General features: G+C 39.9%; 1 protein-coding gene across 4 annotated transcripts in view; it reads left to right on the forward strand.

The window, feature by feature from the left end:
- COL11A1 (collagen type XI alpha 1 chain) overlaps window positions 1–26,966 on the forward strand; it is a 163,086-nt gene that overhangs the window by 94,306 nt on the left and 41,814 nt on the right. For all 4 annotated transcript variants that reach the window (XM_037153048.2, XM_037153051.2, XM_037153049.2 and 1 more), the window contains 6 exons: window positions 3,568–3,621; window positions 6,954–7,007; window positions 9,625–9,732; window positions 10,137–10,226; window positions 10,485–10,538; window positions 21,799–21,906. In XM_037153048.2, the coding sequence (XP_037008943.2) occupies window positions 3,568–3,621; window positions 6,954–7,007; window positions 9,625–9,732; window positions 10,137–10,226; window positions 10,485–10,538; window positions 21,799–21,906 (468 nt within the window). The remainder of the gene's footprint in view (window positions 1–3,567; window positions 3,622–6,953; window positions 7,008–9,624; window positions 9,733–10,136; window positions 10,227–10,484; window positions 10,539–21,798; window positions 21,907–26,966) is intronic.

Here is a 26,966-nt window from a genome sequence, read left to right on the forward strand (position 1 = left end):
CGCAAAGCGTGGTCCCTGGGCCGGAGCATCAGCAGTGCCTGAGATGTAACAGAAAGGCCACGTCCTGTGCCTGCCTCACTCACCTCCTGGGAAGTCCGGGGGAGGGCCAGGGGGTCTTCCACAAACTCTGGGTAGTTCCCACGAGTGCTAACGTGCGCTAACCACCCTCTAGTCTGGTTTTTAATGGGCATGTGAACTGTGCTGGTATCTTGATAAAAACGAAGATTTTGCTTCATTAGGACTTGGGTGCGTTCAGTACTAGTCTTGCATGAAGGGACAACTCAGAAGATTCTAAATCAAGATGTTAGAAGTTTAAATAAGTGTTATACCTGATTGTATTGCCTTTTTAAACATGTTGAAAATAATGTATAAATAAGTCAATATATTTTTCCATTTTTACTGAACTTAAATAACCCTCTGTTTCATGGTTACTTTTAAATGTGACTTCAGCTCACATCTTTAGAAAATAAATTATTTCTTGGGAAATACTGACCTAAAATATTCAATGTTAAGGTAATCTTTCTACAATAATTTTTAGACAGTATGTTTAAGATATTATTTTAGCACTGCCGTTTTACTTCATTACCAAAAACATATCAAGAGCAGATTATTATCATCTGCCTTAAAAAAGGATTAATACTTGTGACTGATATTAAGTGTAGGATAGTACTACCTGCATAGTGTCAGTTACCCACTATTGCGGTTTTGTTCAAAATGTGACGTGAGACTGTGCCGAGTCTCACCTACAGGGAAGTGAAGGCCCAGCTCCAGAAGAATGGTGCACATAGAATTCTTCTCATAAGTATCTTGAAGCCATTTACATAGATCATTGTTTAGCAACATAAAAACCGGTGATATGTATAACTTCACCATTATCACACCATTTGTTTTGAACATATTGGTAAGAAATGGTTCCCTCGTGCAATGTAATTTTATTGACCAAGAAAGCTACTTGACTCATTTTTCCTCAGACTTTTCCAGTCCATTCTCTCGTGCACGTTTGGCCAGTTTTGAGCCATTAGTCTTGCACGCGTGTTTGCCCATGTATTGGAAGTGCGAGTGCCTGCACTTGACTAGCGTGTGCTCTCGCTGGAGAGACGTGACCCCGTGAAGGAACATTGCTCTCAGCGCTAAACAAAATGATCTTTTTCCTTTGTTTCTGTCAAGTGAGACATTAGAGCATGAAATCAAAGAACCCATCGTTTCTCTGGCTCATGCATTTCTATACTGTGTTTAGGATAGAAATGGCTTCATCTCTGTTACAAAAGGAGGAAGTTTAGGTGGAGGGATAGGACCAATCTCCTCTGCCTACAGATTCAGCCTTTACCAGCTGTGCCACGGCTGATGGGCAAAAGCATGAATACTATTTTTAAATTAATGCTGTAGAATTATTTGGTAGTAAATCTGCCTTATTTTATTGGGTAGTAGTCTGGGGCCATTACAATTATTTAGGATTAACCACTTTAGAGCAGGAATCCATCCATAAATCAAGAAAAATGACAACGGTACGAAATCTTGGTAGAGTCTGCTCCCACCGCTCCCTCAGAATATGTAGGAAAGACATTAAAACTCATGCTGCCTCCACCCCTGGGTGACATCACGTATACCTAAGACTGCTCTTTTCAAGCTGATGATATTTTGCAGAGTGTCGACTCTACGCTTCTCACCCCAGCAAATAGATGGAGCTGTTTAACTTTTATTATTCTGATTGTTAGAATATATGGAACTGGTTTATGCTGATGGCAAAACACAGTTGAGAGGCAATTTCATGTGGTGGGAAGAAAACCCAACTCATATTTATTATCTGTAGCTGTTACCCTCTATGTTTTTAGTTAAATCTTGTACCACTGCCCCCAACTGATATCACAATTATATACATATATGTGTGTATATATATCTCAAAACAGTGATAAAGAACAAAATTTGTTTTTATTTATTGTTCTGAAATACTGAACCTACATGGAATCAAGGAATTCAACAGTAATTCCTAGGAAATACTAGGAATTAACTATTTATTTCTGCTTCACCTTTAAACCAAGGTCAGCGCTACATCTTATGTTACTATACACCTCACGCCTAATGCATAGCTATGTAACATGTATTTTTGAAAGAAGAAATGGTTGAATGACCCCCAAGAATGTTTGGGGGCCTTGGTTAAAAGCAGTCCAGTTTTGGTCTTTTGAGGGGGGTGGCATCAGAATCGCTGAGATGGTCCCGTAAAACATGAGCAGACCACTGAGCAAGCCGTGGTCGTGTGAAATATGCTAACAGCCTTTGATTAGAACTGTTAATGCACCCAGCAGCCAGTTTGTCAACACAGACAAGGTCAAGGAGCAGACCGGTTCAAGGTGAGGTCAGAAAGACTTCCTACTGCAGTGTCGTAGCCACGCTAGAAAAAGGCTCGCTCCAGCCCAAGAACCCACTTGGGAAAATGAGCTTATTCCAAAACAAACCCTTTATTCCTACTTTATATTAAGACATTGAAGATAGATTTATGTAAATAATGTGTTTGTTTAAACAAACAAAGAGGGTTATCCAAATAATTAACATATCGCGAAAAGTATATTTGTTATCATGAAAATGCTGTTATTAAAAGGGTCATTTCTCTTCATTTACCCAGAAGGCCGAGACTCTTTCTGCCTATATCTATTAAACATGGTTTGAAACGTAAACTTGATACTTCTAATGGTTTCTGAGTAGGATGAATAATTCATAATGCAGTCTAAAGAAGCAATCTATTTCTACTAAGTATCTAAAATATAGGAACCTCACAGAGTTGCTTCCTCTAAGTACTTAGTTAATTGCTTCATTTATTTCTTCAGCCATGACAAAGGCAGCATCCTTTAAGAAAATGATAGCATAGTAGATTTGCTCTCCAGTGATTCATAAACATTAAGCTTCCAAGCAGAGTTGAGAAAACCTACTGGGAAAGATTGGTCCCGACACTTTCTAAAATTGAGCGTAGCCAGTACCTTGTTGCCTTTACTTGAAGCCATCGAGAGGAAAAGTGCCATTGTTTTTAAGAGTTTCTATTTCTTGTGACTTAGAAGCTCAGGCCACCACTGTAGGACACTGCCTTGGTCTCACATCCAAGTCTCAATGGATTGAATTAGGAGCCCATCACCAAAAAGAGGGGAAAATATTCATTTTTCAAGTAGCAAAGAACTAACATTTATTGTAAAGACACATACATATGAGTATTTTTTTAAGATAAGTACTAATTAAATTTAATGTATATGTAAAGAGCTCAGGTAGCAGTTGTACAATTTTCTCTTGGTCTCAGTTCAATAGGATTATAGTCCAGAGATGGACTATAACCACCCTCTAGTCTGGTTTTTAACGGGCACGTGAATTGTGTTGGTATCTTGATGAAAACAAAGATTTTCATCAATATACATATTTCATCAATATGTATATACACATATTACCATGTATAAAATCAAAAGAATGTCCAAACGTGATATCTAATGAGAATACGATAAGGAAATTATTTAACACGGTACATTTAGGCTATAAAACAAGTGGAGAAACAGCTATGACATGTGGAGTCTATCTCTGTGACTTCAGGGACCACCCGGGAAGGACGGTCTACCAGGACACCCAGGTCAACGTGGAGAGACGGTACGTGAGTCTGCTCTTCTGAAAATTTCCCATCTCTAGCACCTTGTCCTTGTACAAAAAGCTACTGTATCATTAACAGCTCAAATACCAGGTTCAGGACAATGGAGACATTGATTGCATGGGACCTGTTACTAAAATATGTGTTTAAAATGCATAAATAGACCCAGGTTGGAATCTAGACACCTACGTGAATATACGTGAGGATTTGGGGTGTTAACTGATCTGGTCGTGGTCAACAACAGCTCCTTGGGATGAGCTGATGGGGAAGACCCGTTTTCTCATGGACACCTCCACAAGGCTGGCAACCTTGACCTTTGCCCTGAAGTCTTTGTTGACAGGTCCATTGCAACCAATCCCATCACCCTTCCACTCTCTAAAGGAACCTCATTAATGTAAGCCACGCTGATAATACCTTCTCCTCCCCAGAACGACCAGGTGAAATATTTTCTGATGTTGAAACCATGAGGCTATCATTGGTCTGGAACTATGTCAAATGCACCCTCTTGCCTGAAGTACAAAAATGTAAATGGGAGTGTGTAGCTGAATTTCATGTTACAGTCATGGAGTATAACATTAATAAAGGGTTCTGGCAGAGGGCACGCCAGGAGCTCGGCTCTGGTGTACGAGCTCTGGTAGGTTTGCTGGTGTATTCGCCAGTGTCGCAAAACCACGCGCCGGGCTATCCTGGTGGGGTGTGAGCCTACACAGAAATCATTGCAAATTAGCATGTTTCCTTGCTAGCTAAATGCGGTTGCATTTTAGTTTCAATCCGGATTTCTTAAGGAACCCAAACCCAATACACAGACTACCTTTGAGTGTGTGGCCCCAGTCATTTTAGGGCTTTCAGCGAGCGTGAAGACCTATTTGAAGTCACATTGCCAGACACATCTGGAAACATAGGGGAAATGACCTGTCGGCAGCAGCCAGACTTCTGTTTTGCTCACCCAGTGACAGTTCTTGGTGTAACAACGTCTTAGTTTCAGTCAGACTGTGAACTTCGAAGTCTTGGATTTCCGAAATGTGTCCCTAAACGATGTAGTGAGACAGAGTAAAGCTGTTTGGTTTTTCTCCTTGAAAAGAGAGCTGCCTGCGGGGCATAAAATACACTCTCTAGGGAAGATTCCACCCTCAGATTTGCAAAGGCCTCCTCACTTAAATCTTTCAGTCAATCATTTTTAACTAAGTCAGGGGGTAGCTTCATGGGAGTAACTCTAGAATATTCCCAAAGTGTCTTTGAAGAAAGGGATACCTAGAGAGTTTCTATTATAAAATCTCTTTTGTATTTAAAATGAGAGCTCTGCTTCTATCCAGAGTAACAATGTTATGTATTTAAATTTCAACAAAGAGGAAAAACTTCATATTCACTAGTGATTCCAGGATAGATGTTCTCATTGAGTAGTTTCTCCTAGATGAAGGCTGGAATTATTGCTGGAAAATTCTATTTCTGATTTCAAGTCCACTTTTAAGAGCAATAGTGAATAACCTTATTGCCAGAACCCTTTCTCACTTTTTTTTCTTTTTTTGTGCTGCCTCGGATTAAAAAGATTGCTTTGTGCAAGAATCTAGAGCGGCTATACTTTTGCTATGTATATGAGACGTTATTTTAAAAATGATTTTCTTTACATTTGGATTTGGTCTTCAGTCAGAACTCCTTGAATTCAATCTGACCTCTCACAATTCAAAGCTTTTTAAGGCCACGAGGAGTTATTACAAATAGTTTCTATTATATTGAAACAACTTGAATCTGTCTCAGAAACCCAGCGCCAAATCTTGCATCGATCCTGTGACATAAACAATGAAGACATTGAAATCATTATGGATTTTTGCGTATCTTGATTCAGTGATTAATTCAAGTGGCGGCTGCAGCCAGGAGACCAAGAGAAGGCCAACACTTGGAAGGGCAGCGATGGAGGAGTTAGGAAAGATCACCAAGGGGCAAAGATGTGCCATTAAGAGACCGAGGCTGAGACTGTCCACGCCCTCGCAGTCCCAGTTATTTTGTAGGCTTGGGGAAGCTGGATGGTGAAGAAGGCTGATGCGGGGGGAAAAGATTACATTAAAATATGGTGTTGGAGGAGAACTCTGCAGAGAGATGAACAAGTGGGTCCCAGAGCAAATTAAGCCTGAAACATCACTGGAGGCAAAAATGACAAACCTCCTTGGGCATATCATGGGAAGGCGGGGTTCTTTGGAAAAGACAGTAATGCTAGGAAAATAGGAGGCAGCAGGGAAAGAGGAAGACCAGGGGTGAGGTGGATGGACTCCATGAAAGAATCCATAGGCGTGAGTCTCCAGGAGCTGGGCAGGGCTCCGAGGACAGGACACTGTGGACACCGCTCATCCACGGGGCCCCAAGGAGTTGGAGCAGACTCAACATAACACACACTTAGAGTGGATTGGAATGAGTGTGCCATTTTTACTGGGTCTGGAAGGTTGTGATACAAACCTGGGACCACCGGTTCCTTTCCTTTGCTTTCTAACTTTATGATTTCCAGTCTGATGTTCCAGTGAATTCCACTTTTGTAAATACCACGTGTTTTAATTCAGCTCTTCGGAAGGTTTGGCTCTCAGTATTTCCACTCTATTTCTGCAACTGTTAAATATAACCGAACTCACATGAGAAACTTGCCAGTCATAATATAGACATGTAGGATGAATAACCCATGAGTCTAGAGGAATATCGATACCAGAATATATGCCCCAAGGCCTGATTAGTGAGCATGTGTGGCTGGTGTCCATTGGATTTTCCTTTAATGACTGCACCATATACAAGATACATTTGTAAGTAATTCTTTGGGGTTTTAAGAAAGAACACTGATAAAATGCTGAGATGATTACTAATGACGCAAATTATTATTTTCATAAACAGAATTTTACATCATGTTTATTTTACAAGATTATTGGAAGGAGAAGTGCTTCAGTATCATTGAGTGTACATTTCTCTGTGTACAGAAGCAGTAGACCGTTTGACAGCGTCTAATCATCATCATTTATTTCAACCACAAGCAGTGCTAGGTCACAATTTTTTTTGCGTTGTTTGATTCTGCCAATCAGGGCTGAGAACATGATTTCACTCCAGTTTTATCCTGTTGTCGTTTATTTTTTAAGCTGGTTGACAGTACTCATTGGATTAGCATGCGAAATAAAGAAGTTGGTAATATTTGAATCTTAGAGACAAGAGGCAAATAATAGCACATGACCATTTAAACATAAGTATGTTAGCCCAAAGATGTCTTTCTTTTCGTGTGAGTGGTCAGTTATGTCAGAGGGTTTTAATTTACGCTTCGTGTCCGTATGGCTTTATGGACTGTGCTCTCTCTCTCTCCCTGCAGGGGTTCCAAGGCAAGACCGGCCCCCCTGGGCCAGGAGGCGTGGTTGGGCCACAGGTATCTTCAGTTACTTTATTCCTTGACCAGATTCTTTTTTCTGTCCCCAGTGTCACTTCTGCCCCTTCTATTCAGATTGAAAAGGAAGTATTGTTATATATTGTGTAGCATCGTAATAAATACATCTTGCTTACATCCAATGAACTTCAGCAAGCTATGACTCAGCTCAAGTGATTTTTAACTGAACTGAATGAATAGGAGAGAAGAATACATAATAAAAAGTCAGGAAACTTCACCAAGTAGCAAGAAAGCCTTCACCCGTGGCATTATCAGCTAAAAACAAAGAAATACTTCAATAAATAGGCGTCATCATCTTCTCCCAGCGTTTGAAGTTACCAAAGTGACTTCAGGTTTCTGATTGTAAATTAAATTTAGAAGTTTATTAGCAACATAAAACTTTGAACGCCATTTTCTTCTACAATTTTAATACTTGTGATATATGGCATATTTCTTAAGATTTTTGTCTTCATTAAGAAATGCTGTCCATCCATAAAGACATATTAGTTTGTAGTCTTTGAATGTATCGAAATCATGGGAAAGACGAGTAGCTTTTTCAAGATAAGAGGCAGAAAGAAGCTCACAAGCCGATGCCTTATGCTGAATTATAGTATTAAATACCTATATAGAAAATTCATAGGAGTAGAAAATACTATTTTAATTCTGGCAAAGAGTATTGACTAGAGATAGTGCACATTTAATTTACTCAGCTGGAATCTTACCCCCACTAACAAATTTTAGCAAAAGAGCTAAAGCAGTTGAATAAGTATTTTAATTATTCAATTGCTTTACATAGTCGTTCCTCAGCCTTAATACTCTACAACTCTCAAACACACGCACCCAAGGAAACAAAACATTGCATCACCTTTTATAGGAGTATGTGCAGAAGTGAAAATGAAGAATTCTTAAATTGCTTGATCATTTTATCTCGGAGATGAATCCTGACCAAAGAAAATGCTGTTTGCTCCTTTATAAAGAAAACGCAGTATCCATGCTACTTTTTTTAAACATACTTTCTTTGCATGTGATGAAGGCCTCCTTTTAACTGCTTATCAGTTTTAATTTAAAAAGAAATACTGCCTCAAAAGTGAACTTCTTGCAAAAATGCCTTTTGAAGAATTTCAAACAACTTCACAGTCATTTTTTTTGTAAAAACATTTGACACATGTCCATGAACAGAAATGGAATTGGAGTCCGGCTAAAATGTAACTATCACGGGGATGGACTGAATTTTTCCACGCCTCGCTTCACACCGTCTGAAAGTTTCTCTTGGCTTAAGGCAGACAGCTGGTGTCTGAGGCCTGCATGTTTCGTTTTGTTTTATTTTTGCCTCTCTACTTTAAGACATAAGAAGAACAGGTGTTTCACTGAGTGTGCATATACACTGAGTTATTTTTTCATTGCCCCTTTTAAGAAAGAAGGTCTGATCGCCTATTTCAAATTTAACCATGTCTCATGTTGAGACAAAGCGAGTGATTCGGTAGGAGTGATATTGATTGCAATACTTGGCATTCACATTTTGGGGGTACAGTTATGGGAATCACTCCTCATTTTTGTCTCAGTGGTGATAACCATTAAATTGGGATCGATTTTACATTCCTCCCTATTGAATTCTGATAAAACATTTAAGGAAAATTTCCTTTGGAGGAAACAATGGCACGCTGATAGTACATAATTAAAGGAGTTTCAGCCTAGATATTTACACTCAAAATTCGGGGCAGATGGTTCTTGATGCAAGACCAAAAGGTAAGAATCGGTTGCATCTTTAGATTCCCATTAGCATCTTCAATAATACTCTCCACCGTTTATCAACCACGGCATCTGGGAAATTTCCATTGATCGACTCTTAGCTTTGTTCCTTCGTTTTCCCTTGTTCTGAGTGGCAATAGAAGCTGCCTGTCTCCATTCTCTGTTTACACCTGGAAGCTCGTTAAACTCTAGCACCGCTGAGCAGCACCACTCGGGGACACAGGGACGACTTGGCATTTTTCACCTTGGCGTTCGCAGCATTTCAAGGCAGTGGGTTATTTGTTACAGCCTTCGGCCGGGAGAAACTGGCAGTCCGAATCATGACCTTCAGGGTCCCCCTGCCACACACTCTAGACTTTGTCAAGTGAATATCGATTCACTGTAGTGAGGTCTCCCATCCGGACAAAGTCCCAGGAGAACCACTTTGGTCGTTTGGGTTCTTGAGCTGAGTACCAAGCAGTGAGTCCTTGAGTAGCCACCACAGCAGTACTGATGACTTTTTAACTCCTAAAGGCACTGGACAGCTTATAAGAAAAGGAGAGAAGGGGCAAAGTAGAGTTAAAAGCCCCAGTTTTTGATACTACATGGACTGGCCTTGCTCTGGAGCATTTCCTGGTATCGAACAAAGAAAACATCTCCATTGCCACCCATTTCCTGCATGCTCCGATTCTAGCTAAGGTTGTAGGTAATGTTTCCAGACTCCTACCAGACACGCTCCTGTCAGCACCATAGGTGACCCAAGTTGTAGGATGTAATGAAAATAAATGAGAGTAATTAACATTACGGAAACCAATGTGAACAATAAAACTCTGTGGGGTCTGTGTTATCTTTGCTAAAAGAGCCATTTAACAAGTTTTGCTTTTCCATCCAGGGGCCCACCGGCGAGACGGGCCCCCTAGGTGAACGAGGACACCCAGGCCCTCCCGGGCCTCCTGGTGAGCAAGGCCTTCCCGGTGCTGCGGGGAAAGAAGGCGCAAAGGTACAAACAAGTACTCGGTGGCTTTTCTTGGCTGACCACATCCACTTGCTGTTCACTGTAGTTTCTTATCCCTGGTCCCTAGTGGGGCTAACTACACACTGACTCAGCATTTAAATGAACGTCAGAAAGAAATGCCGTTAAAATATTGCTGTGCTTCAAGGCATGACTGAACAATAATATAAGAAATTAGCTCCATTGACTATAAAACCACACGTTTATATACACTCTGAAATACAGATGGCAGTGGGTAGTTTATTTTAATCTATGCGGCCTTTCCCATCATGTTCTCCCCATGAAATGATACTCAGCCTTCATGCCCAGTAGGTGAGAGATCGTCACAATCTTGTTTGTGGAAACGTGTGTAGAAATTACTCCCAGTGACAGATGGGTGTTGTTTTCCTTAGGGCGACCCAGGTCCTCAAGGAGTCCCAGGGAAGGACGGCCCGGCAGGACTCCGAGGTTTCCCAGGTGAAAGAGGTCTTGCTGGAGCTCAGGTATAATCAACGGGTAGCTAAAGCACGTGAATGAAATTGCTTATTAGAAATATTTGGGTTTTTCCTAACGAAGTAAACATCCATGAGTAATTAAGGGGACATATACGAGCTTGTGCGTTGATTATCATCATCCGTGTAGCAACATGTGCTTGTGTCTGAAAACACTTCCTAACAACCTCATCTTACCAAGCCTGCATCTCCTCCTCTTTATGTTCCATTCACATTGATTCATTTTCCTTGTTTCTTCACTTCTCCCAGGGTGCACCTGGACTGAAAGGAGGAGAGGGTCCCCAGGGTCCACCCGGCCCAGTTGTAAGTATAATTATAATAAATAACCGTGCCGGCCACGGTTGCAAATCATAGCTCTTCTCTCGTTACCCTCATGCTGTGATCCCATCGTGTGTGTGAGGGAAAATAAACCCATGTCAATCAATCCAGCCAATGCTGGCATTCTACTAATTGCACACACTAATGAGTGCAAAAACAGAGAGTTCGGATGATTGAAAATATTTGTTCCGCCACCGCAGTCAGGATGGAAAGGAAGTACCTGGCCTCTTCCAGGATATCTCCCAAATGCATCATCATTTGTCCAATTCTGAGTACTTGGTGAGACTTGAATTTTAGCAGTGCTAATTTTAAAAATTGCTCCAGTATGAAAAGCACATATTCATTTCTTTATTCTCCAGATTGCTTTATTTAGCTGTGTAACTTTATTAAATAATTGGCAAATGAGTAAATATCAGATTGTTACCTCCCTTCTTTTTGAGATAACACTATCAACCTCTAGAAAAGCAATCTAACCCAGCCTTTCATAAATTAACCTTTGTTCTTATCTGTACTCTGAAAGGTTAACAATAACAGCCAAAGCTCTGATTTTAGTGGCCTCTTCTCATTCTTTGTTTTAGTTCACCACTCTACAAAGCTAAAAGAGCCCACCTTAAATTGTTTTTCAACTTTCGTACACATGTTGAAGTCAGTTCCACGATCAAAATGCTTTCATCTGTCCCCTTTTCTTCATTTCGATGGCCACCACCTTAGTTCAGCGACTTCCCTTTCTTTTCTTGCTTAATTGTGTCCAAGCTCATCATTATGACTCCACTTTCTCACCCTCTTTGGCCAGTTCTGCCCCCTGGTTATAGTTGAATACACACGCCTAACTGTGCTGTTCCTTGGCTTTGCATACCTCATGGTCCCCTGCTGCCTCCAGAATCCAAACTCCTACCGTGACCAAGTTATCTTCACACTGTCATCCCAATTATTTTATTTTCCCTAAGGCCTACCCTCTAATTCTCTCCAATCTAATACATTGAACTTCTTCTCAAACTACCATAATGTTTTCATCCGCAGAGGTCAAGTGTAATCTTACGACTGGATAAAGTCATCTTTGGGCAGCTCACATCCATTTCATTCATTAGTGAAATTTCTTCACACACCCCCCCCCCCCGCCGATGCCCTTAGTTATGATCTATATGGTAGAAATTACGTTGGGATAGAATCAGTTATCTCTGTCACTAGATCAAGTTCCTTGTTTGATTTTGGTTGTATTCACAGCACAGTGCATGGCAAACAGTAATTATTCCATGTCTACCTATTCGAATTATCATAGAGCCCAATATTGAGGTAAAGTATATACAGCATAACTAATACAACACAGCAATGTAACTTTGGCAGGTTGATTAACATTAGTTTTAACGTGAGCATTTACATGAATGTCAGAGTATGATGATTAAGGTGTGGAATGGATCGCTGGTCATTTTTTAAAATTAAAAGGAGATATTTAAGAATTATACTTAACTTTCCATATTCATAACATTTCCATCTTACAAAATATGTAGAACATTCAGAAATATCCTTATAAGGTGGTGGAGGTAATACTAGCAGCAACAACAGTTGAAAAAGGAAACAGTTCTTTGAACATAAAACTTTTAGTATAACACAATCCATTTGTCCGGACCTTCTGGTTACAAAGTGGTTTTGTTTTTGGAATTTGTGTGTGTGTGTGTGTGTGTGTGTGTGTGTGTATGATCCATGGTTATTGCATTGGTGAAACCTGAATTATGACTATGAGAATTAAATTGTTTAAAGCTATTTTTAGTTCCCAAACAAGGAATGCTGTTCCAGCTCTTTGAAAGAGCTGAAATCAATGTATTTGTAGGGTCCAAAATATGGCCAGGAAATACACTTCACCAGGATATAAACCAACAGTTATCTGGTTACATGTAGGGTAACGTATTGAATATAATATTAAAATATAATCTATTTAGTTGGTTCTAGCATGATTTATTTGGCAATGACTACTTTCCCCTATATACTTAAACTCCATGAAAGATATCTCTTTAAGAGACTTATCGTACAGTAAACAGTTTTAAAAAGGAGCACACCAAAGACTAATCAGCAATGTAAGACAGTCAATGATTAAATGACTGATAACACACATACAGTAAATGTTAATCATCAAGGGCAGAGGGAACAGAAGAGAAATCAGCAGAAGGGTCATAGCCCTTGAACTTGACACAAAACACTCTCACAGGGCAATCCAAAACCTCTTAGCAGTCAAAAAAGTTTTTAAAAGGCCTTTGTACTTGGCTATTGGACATGCTCCACAGATGACCAGTGGAGGTCATGTATTTGGAATTAACACCTATCCTATGATAAATTCACGTATCCAAACCTGGAGGCATCAACCAATGAAAATGCTTCCTTCAAGTCGATGGAAGAGGAACCACTAAAAGGAAAGCTCTCACCCACATTATTAGTTCCCTACGTATTGTTTTAATCGCTGTAGAAAATAGTGAAGAGGTTCACGAGGATGTAACACGTGCCGAACAAGCTGTAGTTTACTCCATTTTGAGCAAGTTCAGTGTGTGTGAAATCTGGTTTTGAAAACCTCTTATTCCAAATGACTAAGATTAAAACCCAAAACCTGCTGAGTTTCTGAATGCGACTGGGAACTTCTCCAGAAAATTTGTTCATGTTAAAGCTTATATTTCGAGGTTCAAGACTTGCTATGAGTTACTCGGAAATTAATATTAAAAAGCAAAGAATGGGGAGCGGTGACTGCTTTGGCAAGAAAGACAACAAGTCACAATTTGCAATGTCGGTCAAAAAGGTGACATTAAAGTATCAGAAGGAAACAATAGGCCAGTTGGTGAGGGAATGAAACTATAAGTCATAATGGATAAAGGCATAAGAATATTCCATAGAACGCCTGGCCTCCATAATAGATCTGTCTGAGTTTACATCAAATCTTGCATTAACGTTACCTTTGGGAGACTGTCTGAGTAATGCTAAGTGCTGGACTGAGACTCACAGGAGCAGAGAGGGACGGAGATTCCGCAGTTATTCATACAAAGGAAAAAGCGCTAAAGTGATGAATTCTTGGGGGGAAATGATGTGAATAAAGTATGTGAAGGCTAAAGGAAATAGAAAATGAAATAAGATTAGGTGTGTTTATCCTTTCAAATTTTAATGCTACGAACTTTATTATCATGATCTTATTTAATCTTTATAATCTGGCCAGGTAGATATTATCATTCCATTCTTCAAAGGCAAGAAATCTGAGGCTTAGAGAAGGTGAATCACTTGCCTAATTTTATAGTCCTGTGAAGACAAAGATTCATAATAGCGTATTACATATGCATTTCCAGGTACCTAGCTCACACAATAAATATCTACTTAAGTCCCCCGCCCCTGTTTTGGCTTATTTTTTTCCAACTCATCTTGATTCTTCTCTACTCCTGTGAACAATTTTGTCAAATGAGGACAGAGAGGAGCTAATATTACAGCTCACTGGGCATTAATATTCCTATAGGTGCTCTTTGTAACGGTTACTTAATTTGAATGAATCAAAGAATTAAACTTCGGAAACCAATGGATGGTCTGAATCCTTTGACACCCGTTGTCTTTAGTTATCACCCATGTGGTCAGAAACACAGAGCAGGCTATTTGTATCATGTTGCTATGACACCCAGTAAAGGATGTTCTGACCTTTGCTAGCGGGGGTGAAGCTATCAGCCGGTGTTAGGCAACAGTGATATGCAGAGTTGCCTGAGACAGAGCTTTCGTTTGAGGACGTACAAGGGAGGTCGCTGTATTCAGAGCCCTTGATATGAGTTTCCCCAGAAGAAATATCTTGGGAATCACAGCTTAAGAAATATTTGTGATTTCTTGATCAGTGACCCAGTATATATTTTCATAAATTGTGAAAATTAGATTTCTATTTTTGCTTCTGCTTACAGAAATCATGGAGTGAAAACCAAGACACAATAGAGAAGATAACTCTTTGCTTTACGACTAACATTTTGAATAGAACTCACTATAAAAACCAGTACATAGGATATTTATTATATTTTATTATAGTCCATATTTTAAAATTCTGGACAAGATTCATTAAAGTGATTTCAAAATCCTGATTATGACCTATAGCATACATTTTTAGATTACTAATATTACTGGTTTTATTTTATGCCAGTAAAAAGTTACTTGCTTATGAACTTTTCTCACTTAACTATTCCTTATTTATATTCATTTATATTTTATATCTTCCCTGTAAGCTACTATAAGTCTTTTCTTGTGGAAAAACTATAATTAAATATCCAAACATACCGACCTATTAAACTGAAGTTTTATAGATTCATTAAATGGACCTTTTCTACAAACAGTTTATGGCTTACAGAAGGAGACAGAGGAGATAGACAAAATAACAAATAATAAAGTGTTCTATTAAAAGACAGAACAAAGAAGGCAAGGCGAAAGGAGTGATTTTTGCCTCGAGGAATTATTTTGGGGTTAGAACTATAAATGAAATACAAGCTTTATTATGAAAAGCAAGTTTTTGAGTGAACTAGAGTTTTGAAGTGCTCACCGCTGTTTGGGTCATCTTAGCACAGTGCTGGTGAGCTATACTTTCCTAAAGGTTTTGCTCTAGGAGTCAGTGTATATTGAGAAACATTTTTTCAATGCTCTCAGGACAAACACAGTGATCCCCACAGGGTGCTGTGACCTTGGGCTCCCGAAGCCGAGCCGACTCCACCTGTGTACTCTGTGCAGAATGTTGTACCCAAGAGCTGGGAGTAGATGCCGATCACAGCCCAGGCATGTTTTCTCATCTCAGGGGTTTGCTCACGAACTGGCCCTTTGACACGCATGCGTGCACACACACACACACACACACACACACATACAGCAGAACGCCACCAGAGGCTGAACAGCCAGAAAGGAGGGCAATGCAGCCTCTTCTCATATGTGAAACATAAAACTGATGGCGTGCTTTATATTTATGTCAGCGCCGAGCACACACACATGCATCAGGCAAGCAAATTCTCAGATGGCTTCTACCACCTATATTTTCATGGAGCAAAATCGAGGAAAATGGATTCCCTAAGTAATCTCTGCTCTGTATATATTTTTTCTGATAGGGAATCCCTTGTGGTCGACCATGATTTCTCTAAAAATGAGGTGGTTCGAAGAAATACAATAGTGTGAGTAATAAAAGCCTTGCATTTTTACAACCATGTGCTTTTATTCCCCAGGAAGGGGGAGTTCACGAGGAGGAAGTATAGCAGAGGGGCCAGACACTGAGCCATCGCAAGACGAATGCCCGAGGCTTTGCAATCAATCGTGCGCCGCGCCCTCTCTTCCTTTTCCTAGGACCCCTATTTCATGGCTGTTCCCTGATGCTGCTGATGCTTCTTTCCTCTTTATGTGCTATTATTTCTTCTCCTTGTCAGCTTTTCCTTTGGAGTTTATAAACCCTTCCCACACAAGTCCTATTAATTCTATTTTTTTTTCTACATCTCATTCCAGAGAACCTTCTTTTCATTGCCTTTTACTTATTGCTCAGACTTGGCGGTCAGCATTTTCAGAAGGCCCACAGCTACTGACTAATGCAGTCATAGGCAAAGTTCATTAAGCTAAAGCTCATTTTCTCTATTGGAACCCAGGTAGATGTCAGCAGGCTCATATGAGGCTGGTGGTGGGGCCAAAGACCAACAGGACTTGGGGTTGGTTAATCATTCAGAATGTATGCTTTACGCTGTGGCAGTGTTTGCTATTTTACAGAAATAGTCAGCTTATCTGATCTAAAATATTTGTGATCTGAAAAATAGGAATCACGTCATATGTCTTTACGAAGGACAACTTGACCTTAAAAAATGGGGCAGCTTTTTTTTCCCCCTTCTATAGCTCTGGTTTATAAGAACATTCTCCGTTTATGCTTCTCTCCCTTGTGGGCTGCCTTTTAAGTGGATGCTGATGAGAGAGGGCTTGTCTATTCACCAGTTCCATTTACTTTGCAAATGCTCCTCAGAACATGGAACACCCAGGGAAAATCACAGAGAACACGTTTATCTGGGTGTTCCATGTGGGACGCAGCGGAGCTACAACCACCAGCACTGCAAGACCGTGAACGGATGCTACTGCTCATTTCCTTACCATTGTGCAGAGTAGGGGAGGTGCTGGGGAACAGGAAAGTGATAAAAGGTAAAGCAAATAACCAAAATCTAAAGAAGCAAATAAGCAAACAAACAGAATGGGAACCAAACACTCGTATTGCAGAGAACAGACTGAAGGTTGCCAGAGGGGAGGGGAGTTGGGGGACTGGGTGAACCAGATGAAGGGATGAAGAAGTGCAGGTTGGTAGTTACAAAATAGTCGCAGGGATGTAAAGTACAGCACAGGGAATATAATCAATAATACTGTGACTTCCGGCCAAGATGGAGTCATAGGTGGATATACTTTGCCTCCTCTCACAAGTAAAAAAAGGACAACAACAAATTTCAAAACAAACATAACCAGAACCGCCAGGAAAATCAAACTGTATGGAAACCCAACAACCAAGGAATTCAAGAAGAAACATTCATCCAGACAGGTAGAAGGGGTGGAGGCAGGCGGCCAGGCAGAGAGAACACCAGGCAGACAGTGGATGGAGGACCAGGTGGCCCCACATTCATGTGTGAATAAACCTGGATGAACAACTGGAGGAACAATCCAGGATTCCAGGGGGGAAGTAAAGCCTCAAACCTCTGATTGAAAACACTTATGGGGGTTGCCAAGGTGGGAGAAACTCCCCACCTCATAGAAGAGTTTGTTGGAGAGACCCACAGGGTCCTAGAATATATACAAACCCACCATCTGGGAATCAGCACCAAAAGAGAGCAATTTCTTGTGGGTAGTGGGGGAAGTGACTGAAAGCTGGTGGAGAGCTAAGGAAGAGGCACTGTTCCCTCTTGGACCCTCCCCCACATACAATGTCACAACGCAGTGACATGATTGCCCTGCCCTGGCAAATACCTAAGGCTCCTCCCCTTACTACATAACAGGCAAGTCAAGACAAAAAATGGACCAAATGAAAGAACAGATCAAAGCTCAAGAAAAAAATACAACTAAGTGACAAAGAGAGAGCCAACCTATCAGATGCACAGTTCAAAACACTGGTAATCAGGATGCTCACAGAAATGGTTGAGTATGGTCACAAAACAGAAAAAAAAGTGAAGACTATGAAAAGTGAAATAAAGGAAAATTACAGGGAACCAATAATGACAAGGGGGGAACTGGGACTCAAATCAATGGTTTGGAGCAGAAGGAAGAAATAAACATTCAACCAGAACAGAATGAAGAAACAAGAATTCAAAACACAGAGGAGAGGCTCAGGAACCTCCTGGACAAATTTAAATGTTCCAACATCCAAATCATAGGGGTGCCAGAAGGAGAAGAACAGCAAGAAATTGAAAACTTATTTAAAAAATAATCAAGGAGAACTTCCCCAATCTGACAAAGAAAATAGACTTCCAGAAAGTCCAGGAAGCTCAGAGAGTCCCAGAAAAGTTAGACCCAAGGAAGCACACACCAAGGCACATCATAATTACATTAGCCAAGATTAAAGATAAGGAGAGAATCTTAAAAGCAGCAAGAGATAAGGAGACAGTTACCTACAAAGGAGTTTCCATAAGACTATCAGCTGATTTCTCAAAAGAAACCTTGCAGGCAAGAAGAGGCTGGAAAGAAGTATTCCAAGTCATAAAAGGCAAGGACCTACATCCAAGATCACTCTATCCAGCAAAGCTATCATTCAGAATGGAAGGGCAGATAAAGTGCTTCCCAGATAAGGTCAAGTTAAAGGAGTTCATCATCACCAAGCCCTTATTATATGAAATGTTAAAGGGACTTGTTTAAGAAAAAGAATATAAAAAATATGAACAGTAAAGTGACAACTAACTCATAAATATCAACAGCTGAACTTAAAAAAACCAAAAAACAAAATGAACTAAGCAAACAACTAGATCAGGAACAGAATGACAGAAATGGAGGTCACATGGAGGGTTATCAATGGGGAAGGGGAGGGGGGAGGATGGGGGAAAGTTACAGGGAATGAGAAGCATAAATGATAGGTACAAATTAGACAGGGGGAGATTAAGAATAGTATGGGAAATGGAGAAACAAAAAAATTTATATGTACGACCCATGGTCATGAACTAAGGTGGGGGAATGCTGGTGGGAGGAGAGGTACAAGGCAGAAGGGAATAAAGGGGAAAAAGTGGAACAACTGTAATAACATAATGAATAAAATATATTTAACATAGTGAATAAATATATTTAGGTGCTGTACACCTAAAACTAACACAAAATAATATTGCATGTCAACTGTAAATGAAAAATAAAATTAAAGTAAAAGAAAATAACTAAATATGGAAATGGAAAGTCCTCCCTTTCAAAAGCTCGTGGACGTCCACTTTCCACCTGCAAACAAGTGACCTGCAGGGGCCAATGTTTCGTATTTGAATACCAGAACACTTTCTGATGTCATGGTTATTATAATTCATGTAATGCAACGCACTGTGTTTGGCAAATTTGTCGCATGTCCATTGCTACTTAAATCACAAATTGGGGTGATGATATTTCTGTAGCTTTTAGCCTCTCTTTCAGGAATTTCCATGTAAGCACTTTTAATGAGTAAACTATTCATTGTCGCTATAGAGAGAGAAGTATACGGGTTTGATTTTTTTTTTGTAAATAAGAAAGGTCAGTTTGACATAAGATGCCTTCTTATTTAACCTCACTACAACTTAATTTTAACCACTATACTTTTAGGTGTTGACAATTTATACTTGGTAATTAGCTTAATAATTCAGACTTCATTAATTTCTACATTATGATGTTTTCATGTCACTCATTGGTTATTGTCCCAATGGCTGTAGTTCCCCTTGCTGTCAACCTGGTCGTGTGTAACTTGTTGAGAACATTTTGAACTCCTCTATTTATTTTATTTTTTTAGGATTTTATTTATTTATCTTCAGAGGGGAAGGGAAGGAGAGAGGAAGAGAAATATCAATGTGTGGTTGCCTCTCGTGCGTCCCCTGCTGGGAACTGGCCTGCAACCCAGGCATGTGCCCTGACTGGGAATCGAACCACGATCCTTTGGTTCGCAGGCCCATGCTCAATCCACTGAGCTACATCAGCCAGGGCTGAACCCCTTTATTTATTACCTACCATTCATTTATATATCTTATTTCAACCTTACTCCTTTATCAGCTTCTGTTCCCCCCCATAGATCTAGGCAGTGATCGTTACTGACTAGTTCTGTGAACTAGTCAACATGAGATGAAAAGCTGATGAGGACTTTAATTTTCTTTTCATCTTGGACTCTCTTTTAAGCTTCGACAAGCCGTTTACATCAGGATGAAAAGTCCTGGGAGGTGGCAAAGGTCTGCCCTCCCTTTAACAGTGTGACCTCAGCCCACACCGCCTTCTGGAGCTTAGTTTTCTCTTCCCAAAATTTCACTCGGACGCTCATTTGGGATTGCACATCTACGTGTGAAATGGAGAGTTGTTTATGTACAGCTCTCTAACATCTGTTGCATCATAGTTTAAGGAAGATATCATTTTACATGTCATAAAAAACACTGACATCCCCCAAACCCAATAAATCAGTCTGTATCCATCCGAATTTTATTGGCAAGAAAAGTGAGCCACAGAGAAGTTAAGCAGTTTGGTCAAGATGGAAAGAGGCGAGTGGTTCAGTGCTGGGACGAGCCAGTCACACACCGCTGACTCCTTTCCTGAGGGCGGCTGTGTGCCAGCCACTGCCTGAATGGCTGGGGGTCAGTGGGAAAAAAAGTAGAAATTCTTCCCCTGCGGCGCTTATTGTGACCTGTTTAACATGTGTTTAAACTTAGATGTATTAGTTTTAGACGCACTCATGTATCTGCCAATTATAAAGCCCTCTGTCCTGTACTAGAGCCAGTGACAGAGAAGTGCGGTAATTTCTATCACTACCCATGTCTGCTCTTCATGGTTAAAAAACGCATCTGCAGTGTGAGTGTCCAAGGGCTGGTACCCACCGCGGTGCCTTCTGGGTTCCTGCTCAGCGTGGTATATTTTCACATTCTCACCTCATTTCTGTGGAATGTATGAATGGGTTCTCTTTGTATTATTGGGTTTACATTTTCATTCTTTTTAAATGGGATTTCTCCAGTAATTCAGACAGAACTGGAGGATTCATGGGCTTATTCTTTACAAAGTTGGCCTGGGGATATTTCAGTAAGATTTGCAAGTTTGTAATACGATTTGCTTAATCGGTACGTATCATCAGAGATTTTCTCTTTTTTCATTTATAGATGTATAAAATAAAATCATTGCAGAGCATGCTGTTATTAAAAATAGCTCGACTTACAGAATGTTTGAAATAACTAATGGGAAAGGAAATTGCAGCTGTACTGTAGGGAGCAAATAGACATCAAAAAAGTTTTTCATCCACTCTTTTGAAATTAATGAGCTGTGATAATATCATCGGCAGTATTTTAACTACAGGAAAGTAATATGTTTTTATTGTTAATTTTAATGCAGTTTCCACAAGCAAGATGGCAATCTGAAATTTAATCTTATTAATACTCCAAGGGAGTCATTAAAATAGTTAAGTTTTGTATAATAAAAATATTACATAATATCTACAGACTGTTCACATTGTCATTGATTCAAATCAGCCTTCTTTCTCTCTCTCATCTATACAAAAATATATATGTAATTAACTTGAAAGATTAAACATACTTCACTATAAAATTAACAATGTCTGTTTCCTAACTAAAAGCCATGAGTTATTTTCACGTCCTTGCCAATCATAATGTGTCCAGTGAAGGAAATATGTATTTGTCTTGATTGTTATTCCCCAGCTTCTCAGGAAAGTATACATTCACTTGGAATCCTTTCTCCTGCAAATTTGGGTAATTTGTATTAACCAGACATGAGTCCACTTAGATGCTATATTTTAAAAAACATTTCCATCCTGTTCACACACATGCTTTATAAAAAGGCCAGTGCATATCTCTAATTTTATAATAATTTTACATTTAAATAAAAAGATAACATTTTAAATATTAAATATATATAATGTTGAAATTGCTGTATCTTATCAGGGTTTCCTAACTTTAATATTGGAGTAGAGATTAATCTTTAAAGCAGCGAGTACCGCTGTTCCTGTTTGAGATCTTATCATTGTCTAAAAGTGAGCAATGTCTATGCCAGTATCACCTTTTCCATCATCGATAACAACATACTTCCCGCCCCACCTCGTGTCCAGGGTTCGCCAGGAGAACGAGGAGCAGCAGGAACAGCGGGCCCCATCGGATTGCCAGGGCGCCCGGGACCCCAGGGCCCTCCTGGTCCGGCTGGAGAAAAGGGCGCACCCGTAAGTAATCTCAAGGAGAAAACATATGATCCTGCCACGCTACACAGTTATTACTTTTTATTCAGGGATATTAGCTCTTGCTACTCCACTGTGTTCTCCCTGTGTGTGTGCCTGGCATGTAAGCTCACTCCTTTTCATTTTTATAATACCGAAAATTTCAAATTCAATTAAGTGAGGTGGCATTTTTCCATGCTTTATGAAACCCTAATACCTGCAAGGGAGTTGGATGTTATTAATCTAAAAGGCTCCTGATTTTGCCCCTTTAAAAAAAAATAAAATTGGAGTTTTGATTAAAGCTATTCCTTGCTGTTTTGTATTAGGAAAGTGTGCACTTTTCACTCTCCCTGGAATACGAGTATTGCACAAACCCTCCCCTTGTGTAATGATATTTCCAATCATTTTCATGCAAGTTAAAGCCATAGAAAGTGGCTATTCTTCTCATGTAATTTCAGTTTTGGTCTACAGTGAATGAGAATGGAAACATGTGACCAATTATCTCATCTTAATCGTTATTGGACTTGAAAAGTTTTTATATTTCAGTGATCATGGGCTGTTCTGTTCACTAGGTTCCTGTCTCTTTGTCAAGATCTCTTCCCTATTTTTGTTTCTGCTTTTCATTTAATCATGTTAATTTTCTAAAACATGAAAGCTTTCTCTCATCCTCCAAGATTAAAACACAGACTTGTTCGGTAAATGCAGTTGAAAATAGCTGACAAGCATACATACATATGCATTTAATACTTCTGCATACATGTAAGTCTTGAAATACATAATCTAGTTTATGCCTATAATTTTTTTAAACTTTTTTAATCACTAAGACTTTAGTTTTAGCAAGTTGATTCAGATTAAGCATGTTGATTTCATTATTTAAGCATTTTCTCTCATTTCTGTTTGTGATATTACTCAGGTTTTTTCAAATTAGAATGATTGCTTTGTGTAATCCATTATCTTTCAGAAACATTTAAAATATTAAAATGAAGCCATGCCACCTGGGACAGAATTGGGGGGGAACAGAAAAAAGCATATTGAGTTACTGAGAATTTTTTTAAGTAATAGTATATTTTCAGCTTAGTAAATGTGTTGGAAATCTAGACATTACTTTCTGAGATGTTAATAAACAACAGTGAAAAATTGTTCTTTGCCTGCCTCTTACAAGTTCTCTAATTTCCAACCAACCTCAAAAACTATAAAGATTTGTCCGTAAACTTTTCTAGTACCCTGAGCCCTGGGAAGGGAGAGGAATGACATAGATTCAGGCCTTTTCATACCAGTTCATTCAAACGTCCAGGGCACTTACATCTTGGCACAACACAGTGAAGAAGGCATATACAGAAGAAAACAAAAACATACATTGCTTTTTGTACAAATTGAGAATATACTAATGAAGAAGTCGAGAATTCTGTGAATATATTGAATTATGGGTTTTAAAGTGGTTCAATACCTTGACTTTATGAAGAACTAAAATACCGAAACAAAGACTAGGAAATGGAAAAGTACTGAAAGTGATCGGAAGAAATAAGTTTGTTGAGGTGAAAGAGAAATTGCGGAGGGGAAGCCCAGGAAAGGCTCTGCGCCTGGGCTGTGGTGGTGACTGATCTGATTATGACCAGGTGGGAGAACAGAATGGCCTGCCCAACCTGCCTCCTGATCATTCCCACCACCAACAAAAAAGCCAAGATGTTCATCCTCTTGTTCTTGTGTTCGACAACAGCAATTGCCAGCAACTGAGTGCTGGACACTGGATTAAGAAACGTTTTTTTCCAAGAAAGTGTGTATTTTAGGTATAGTAGCATACAATGGTTATGAAATCCTTGAGAGAAAATAGCCACAGACCTCCATGCAGAGCTTCAGTAAAGACTGATGGAAATACTAGCGAAGATATTTAGCTTTCCCCTTTTCCTCAGCCCAGATGTTCGTGTTGCATTTTAACTCCCCTGACCAGCTCACGCGTTATAAGACACCACGTGACCGTGGGCAGGGTGAGGTTTCTACAGAGAAACGCAAGGGGAGGGTTTGTGCAAGGCAAACCCCAGGTACCCTCACCCACCAGCCCAGCTCCTTGGAAGGAAGGAAGCAGAAAATGAGCCTCGAACATCCATCTGCATGACCTACTTATGGCATTGACTGCAGAGCAGACGCTGAGTCTGCATCTTCACATCAGTCAATCAGATTAGAAACGCCGGGTTGCAGGGGTCGGCACGGAGAGTGGAGCTAAAATCTCTCCTAACTTACTGCACTGATAGACATATTTTGATGGGGAGAATAATTGCTGAAGAGAGCTACTAATTGCATTAGGGGAGCACCAGATTCAAAGATTACAGACAGGAAATGATGTTGATGATATACCCATTTGGGAGACAGCTGTAGAAATGGGGGGGAAATGCTACATCAGAAACAGCGAAGGCAATGTATGAACTGTAAGTGGGTCAGGCGATACTCATTGGAGATAAGAGAAAAAATGCAGTTTCAAACACACATGTATGTAATACAGAGAATGATCAGTGTCAGGATTATAAACCTGGGGGTCATGCGCATATACGTTTGGATTTATCCAATAAGAAGAAAAAATTGGTGGAAAGGGAAGAAGTTAAAGGTGTCAGAATGGGGTTGGGAGCTCGGTTTTACCATTTCCTTAGTTCATGATTTTTGGCTACATCATTTAACATTTCCAAACTTCTGTTTTTTCATCTCTGAAGGGAAGACAGCCACAGTAATTTGTGGGGATTAGATGACATTGTAGTTCTAAGTCACTTTGTGTAATTGTGATAACTATTCAGTGAATCATCGTCATCATCATCATTGTCATGTGAGGCAGAGTTGTCATAAAAAAGGATGAGTGAATAACTAGAAAATAAGTGAATAAGTTGGCTTTTGGATAAGAAGGGATGGATTCTGTGAACTGTTATATAGGCTAATATAAAATTATGCCAAATCAGACATGGAAATGAGTAGTTAATTCTGTAAGTAAGATTCAGCTATTCTATCAATGAAGGTGTAGAAATGATAAAATAAGTACTTCTCCAGGGGGGACAGATGTTGTTTCTGGTGGTCCCGCAGGTTCGGGGCCGAGAGATACACAATGGGGGAAGGGTTTGTCATCTTGCGAGTTGTAGATGAAAAATCTAAGTTTAGAGAATGTTGATCAGTTGATTTTTCCCCCCTGACTCCACACAGACCGGGATCAGAGGAAGTAAGTGGCAGGTGACTCCTAGCTGTAGGTTATATGTGTACTATAATGAAGGCAGAGAAGAATCAATCTGGCTTATTTACAGAGACTCTTGTATGAAAGAATTGATGTTTGGAGTTCAGGTTCACAAGAAATCCAAATGAAGGAGAAATATCTTGATTCAGCTGATTCACCGATATGTTTAAACTAGCGAAGTTCGCTGTGAGCAGCATGGCATATTTATGAGCAGACTTAGGTGTAACATACAGTATCTGATTGGAAGGAAATAAAAGGTCTCCCGAGTGCTATCAGGGGCATGGTTTCAATGATAATTTCGACACAGGTTTGAAAAATAAGATCACATGAAATCCAGGAAAATAATAAATCAGAGTTAACTTTGCTCTGTAGATATTTTGTCCCTTTTGTTGCCATGAAGTAATTAACAAATTAAATGACAAATTAAATACTCCTTAAGTGGTTAGTCTGGGCCACAGGCCGGAAGGATGCAGTTGAATCCAAAATCAGACATCTTCCGCCCTCGCACAGTTTATTGTCCGATGGGGCAATTAGATAAGGAGCAAAGAGTCAGGAAGCATGTGGGGCATTACAAGCTCTGGTTAGCGGTGTGAAGAAAGCGCACTGGTGTGTGTCAGCTCAGAACAGAGGGGCCTGAGAGAGGGGCCTGAGCTGGACTTGGCCTTCCCTTGGACAGGACACCAAGGGTGATGTGTAAACAATGAGAAGAAATTAGCTGAGCGGAGTCCTTATATGATTAGTGTCCCAAGCCAAGGGAATAACCCTTGCTCAGGCCAAGGGACAGGAGGGGCTGGAATCAGGTTTACCTGGAAAAAAGTCTAGAGGGGTTGGAATGCAGAGAGCACGGGCCAGAGGAGGCTTCATGTACCTGGGCAGGTAGTAGGAGCCCAGTACCACGGCAGAGCACGCTAACAACTGGGCTTCATCTTAGGAATCCCTTAGGAACAGCAGGATGTTGGTTAGACTGTCCGAGTGTCTCTCTCTGGTTCCATCGAAGGGAAGAATTTGGAAGTAAGAATAGATGTGAGGACGGGAAGAGGTTATTTCAGTGGCCAGATGTGGGATAAGTTGTCCATGATGGAGAGAAAGTGAAGTAAATACATTCAAGGAATAAAACTTGGTCATGGTAAAGGGCCAGGAGGAGGTGGCAAGGGAAGGAAGCGGCTGGAGAGCTGGCTGCTGCGAACGCAGGCAAGTCACTGTGGGCTCAACTGATGACATCGTGACTTTTCGAGAATAAATTATTCTAAGTTCTCAAAGGAATTCTTAAACAGAAAACGCAAGACATCTTCATTATCAAGGCTTTATTTTTACTATTACACAATATATGAGTAGGTGAATTTTAAAACAGGAAAATAATGCCACTGTCAAAAAAACAAGCAAAACAAAACCAAAAGGCTCAGAGCCTTGCCATTTTGCATAAGTGAAAGCAGCAATGGATTAAAATATCAAAACTTGGGAGCCTCCATGACACATTTGTTAAAAATATAAAAAGGTCACCCGTAAAGCCTACGGCGAAATTGGGCACAGAACAGATGAATTTCTATAAATGTTTAGGCCTATTTAGCTACCCAGTATCACCAGGGAGGAGTAAAGGCTTAGCGAGTTCTTGCAAGCATTGAGCATGCGATTTATTGATATACAATACTTGATTAGAAAATGGGTGTTTAAAGTGAAAATTCCAAGATGAGTCAATTATATCTGTGGATCACACCCTGAGATTCATTCATAAATGGTTCTCAAGGATAGCATTCTTGGTCGTAAGCAAATGCAGGGATGTTTTGCATCCTCATTTACAAAGTATTTTCCTTTCTTGCGAACATTAAGCGATTGCTTTGTCTAATGTGGAGGGTGGAGT

Source organism: Artibeus jamaicensis, unplaced genomic scaffold (genome assembly GCF_021234435.1).
Source record: "Artibeus jamaicensis isolate MK-2021 breed Jamaican fruit bat unplaced genomic scaffold, CSHL_Jam_final scaffold_1689, whole genome shotgun sequence".
NCBI classification, from domain to species: Eukaryota; Metazoa; Chordata; class Mammalia; order Chiroptera; family Phyllostomidae; genus Artibeus; species Artibeus jamaicensis.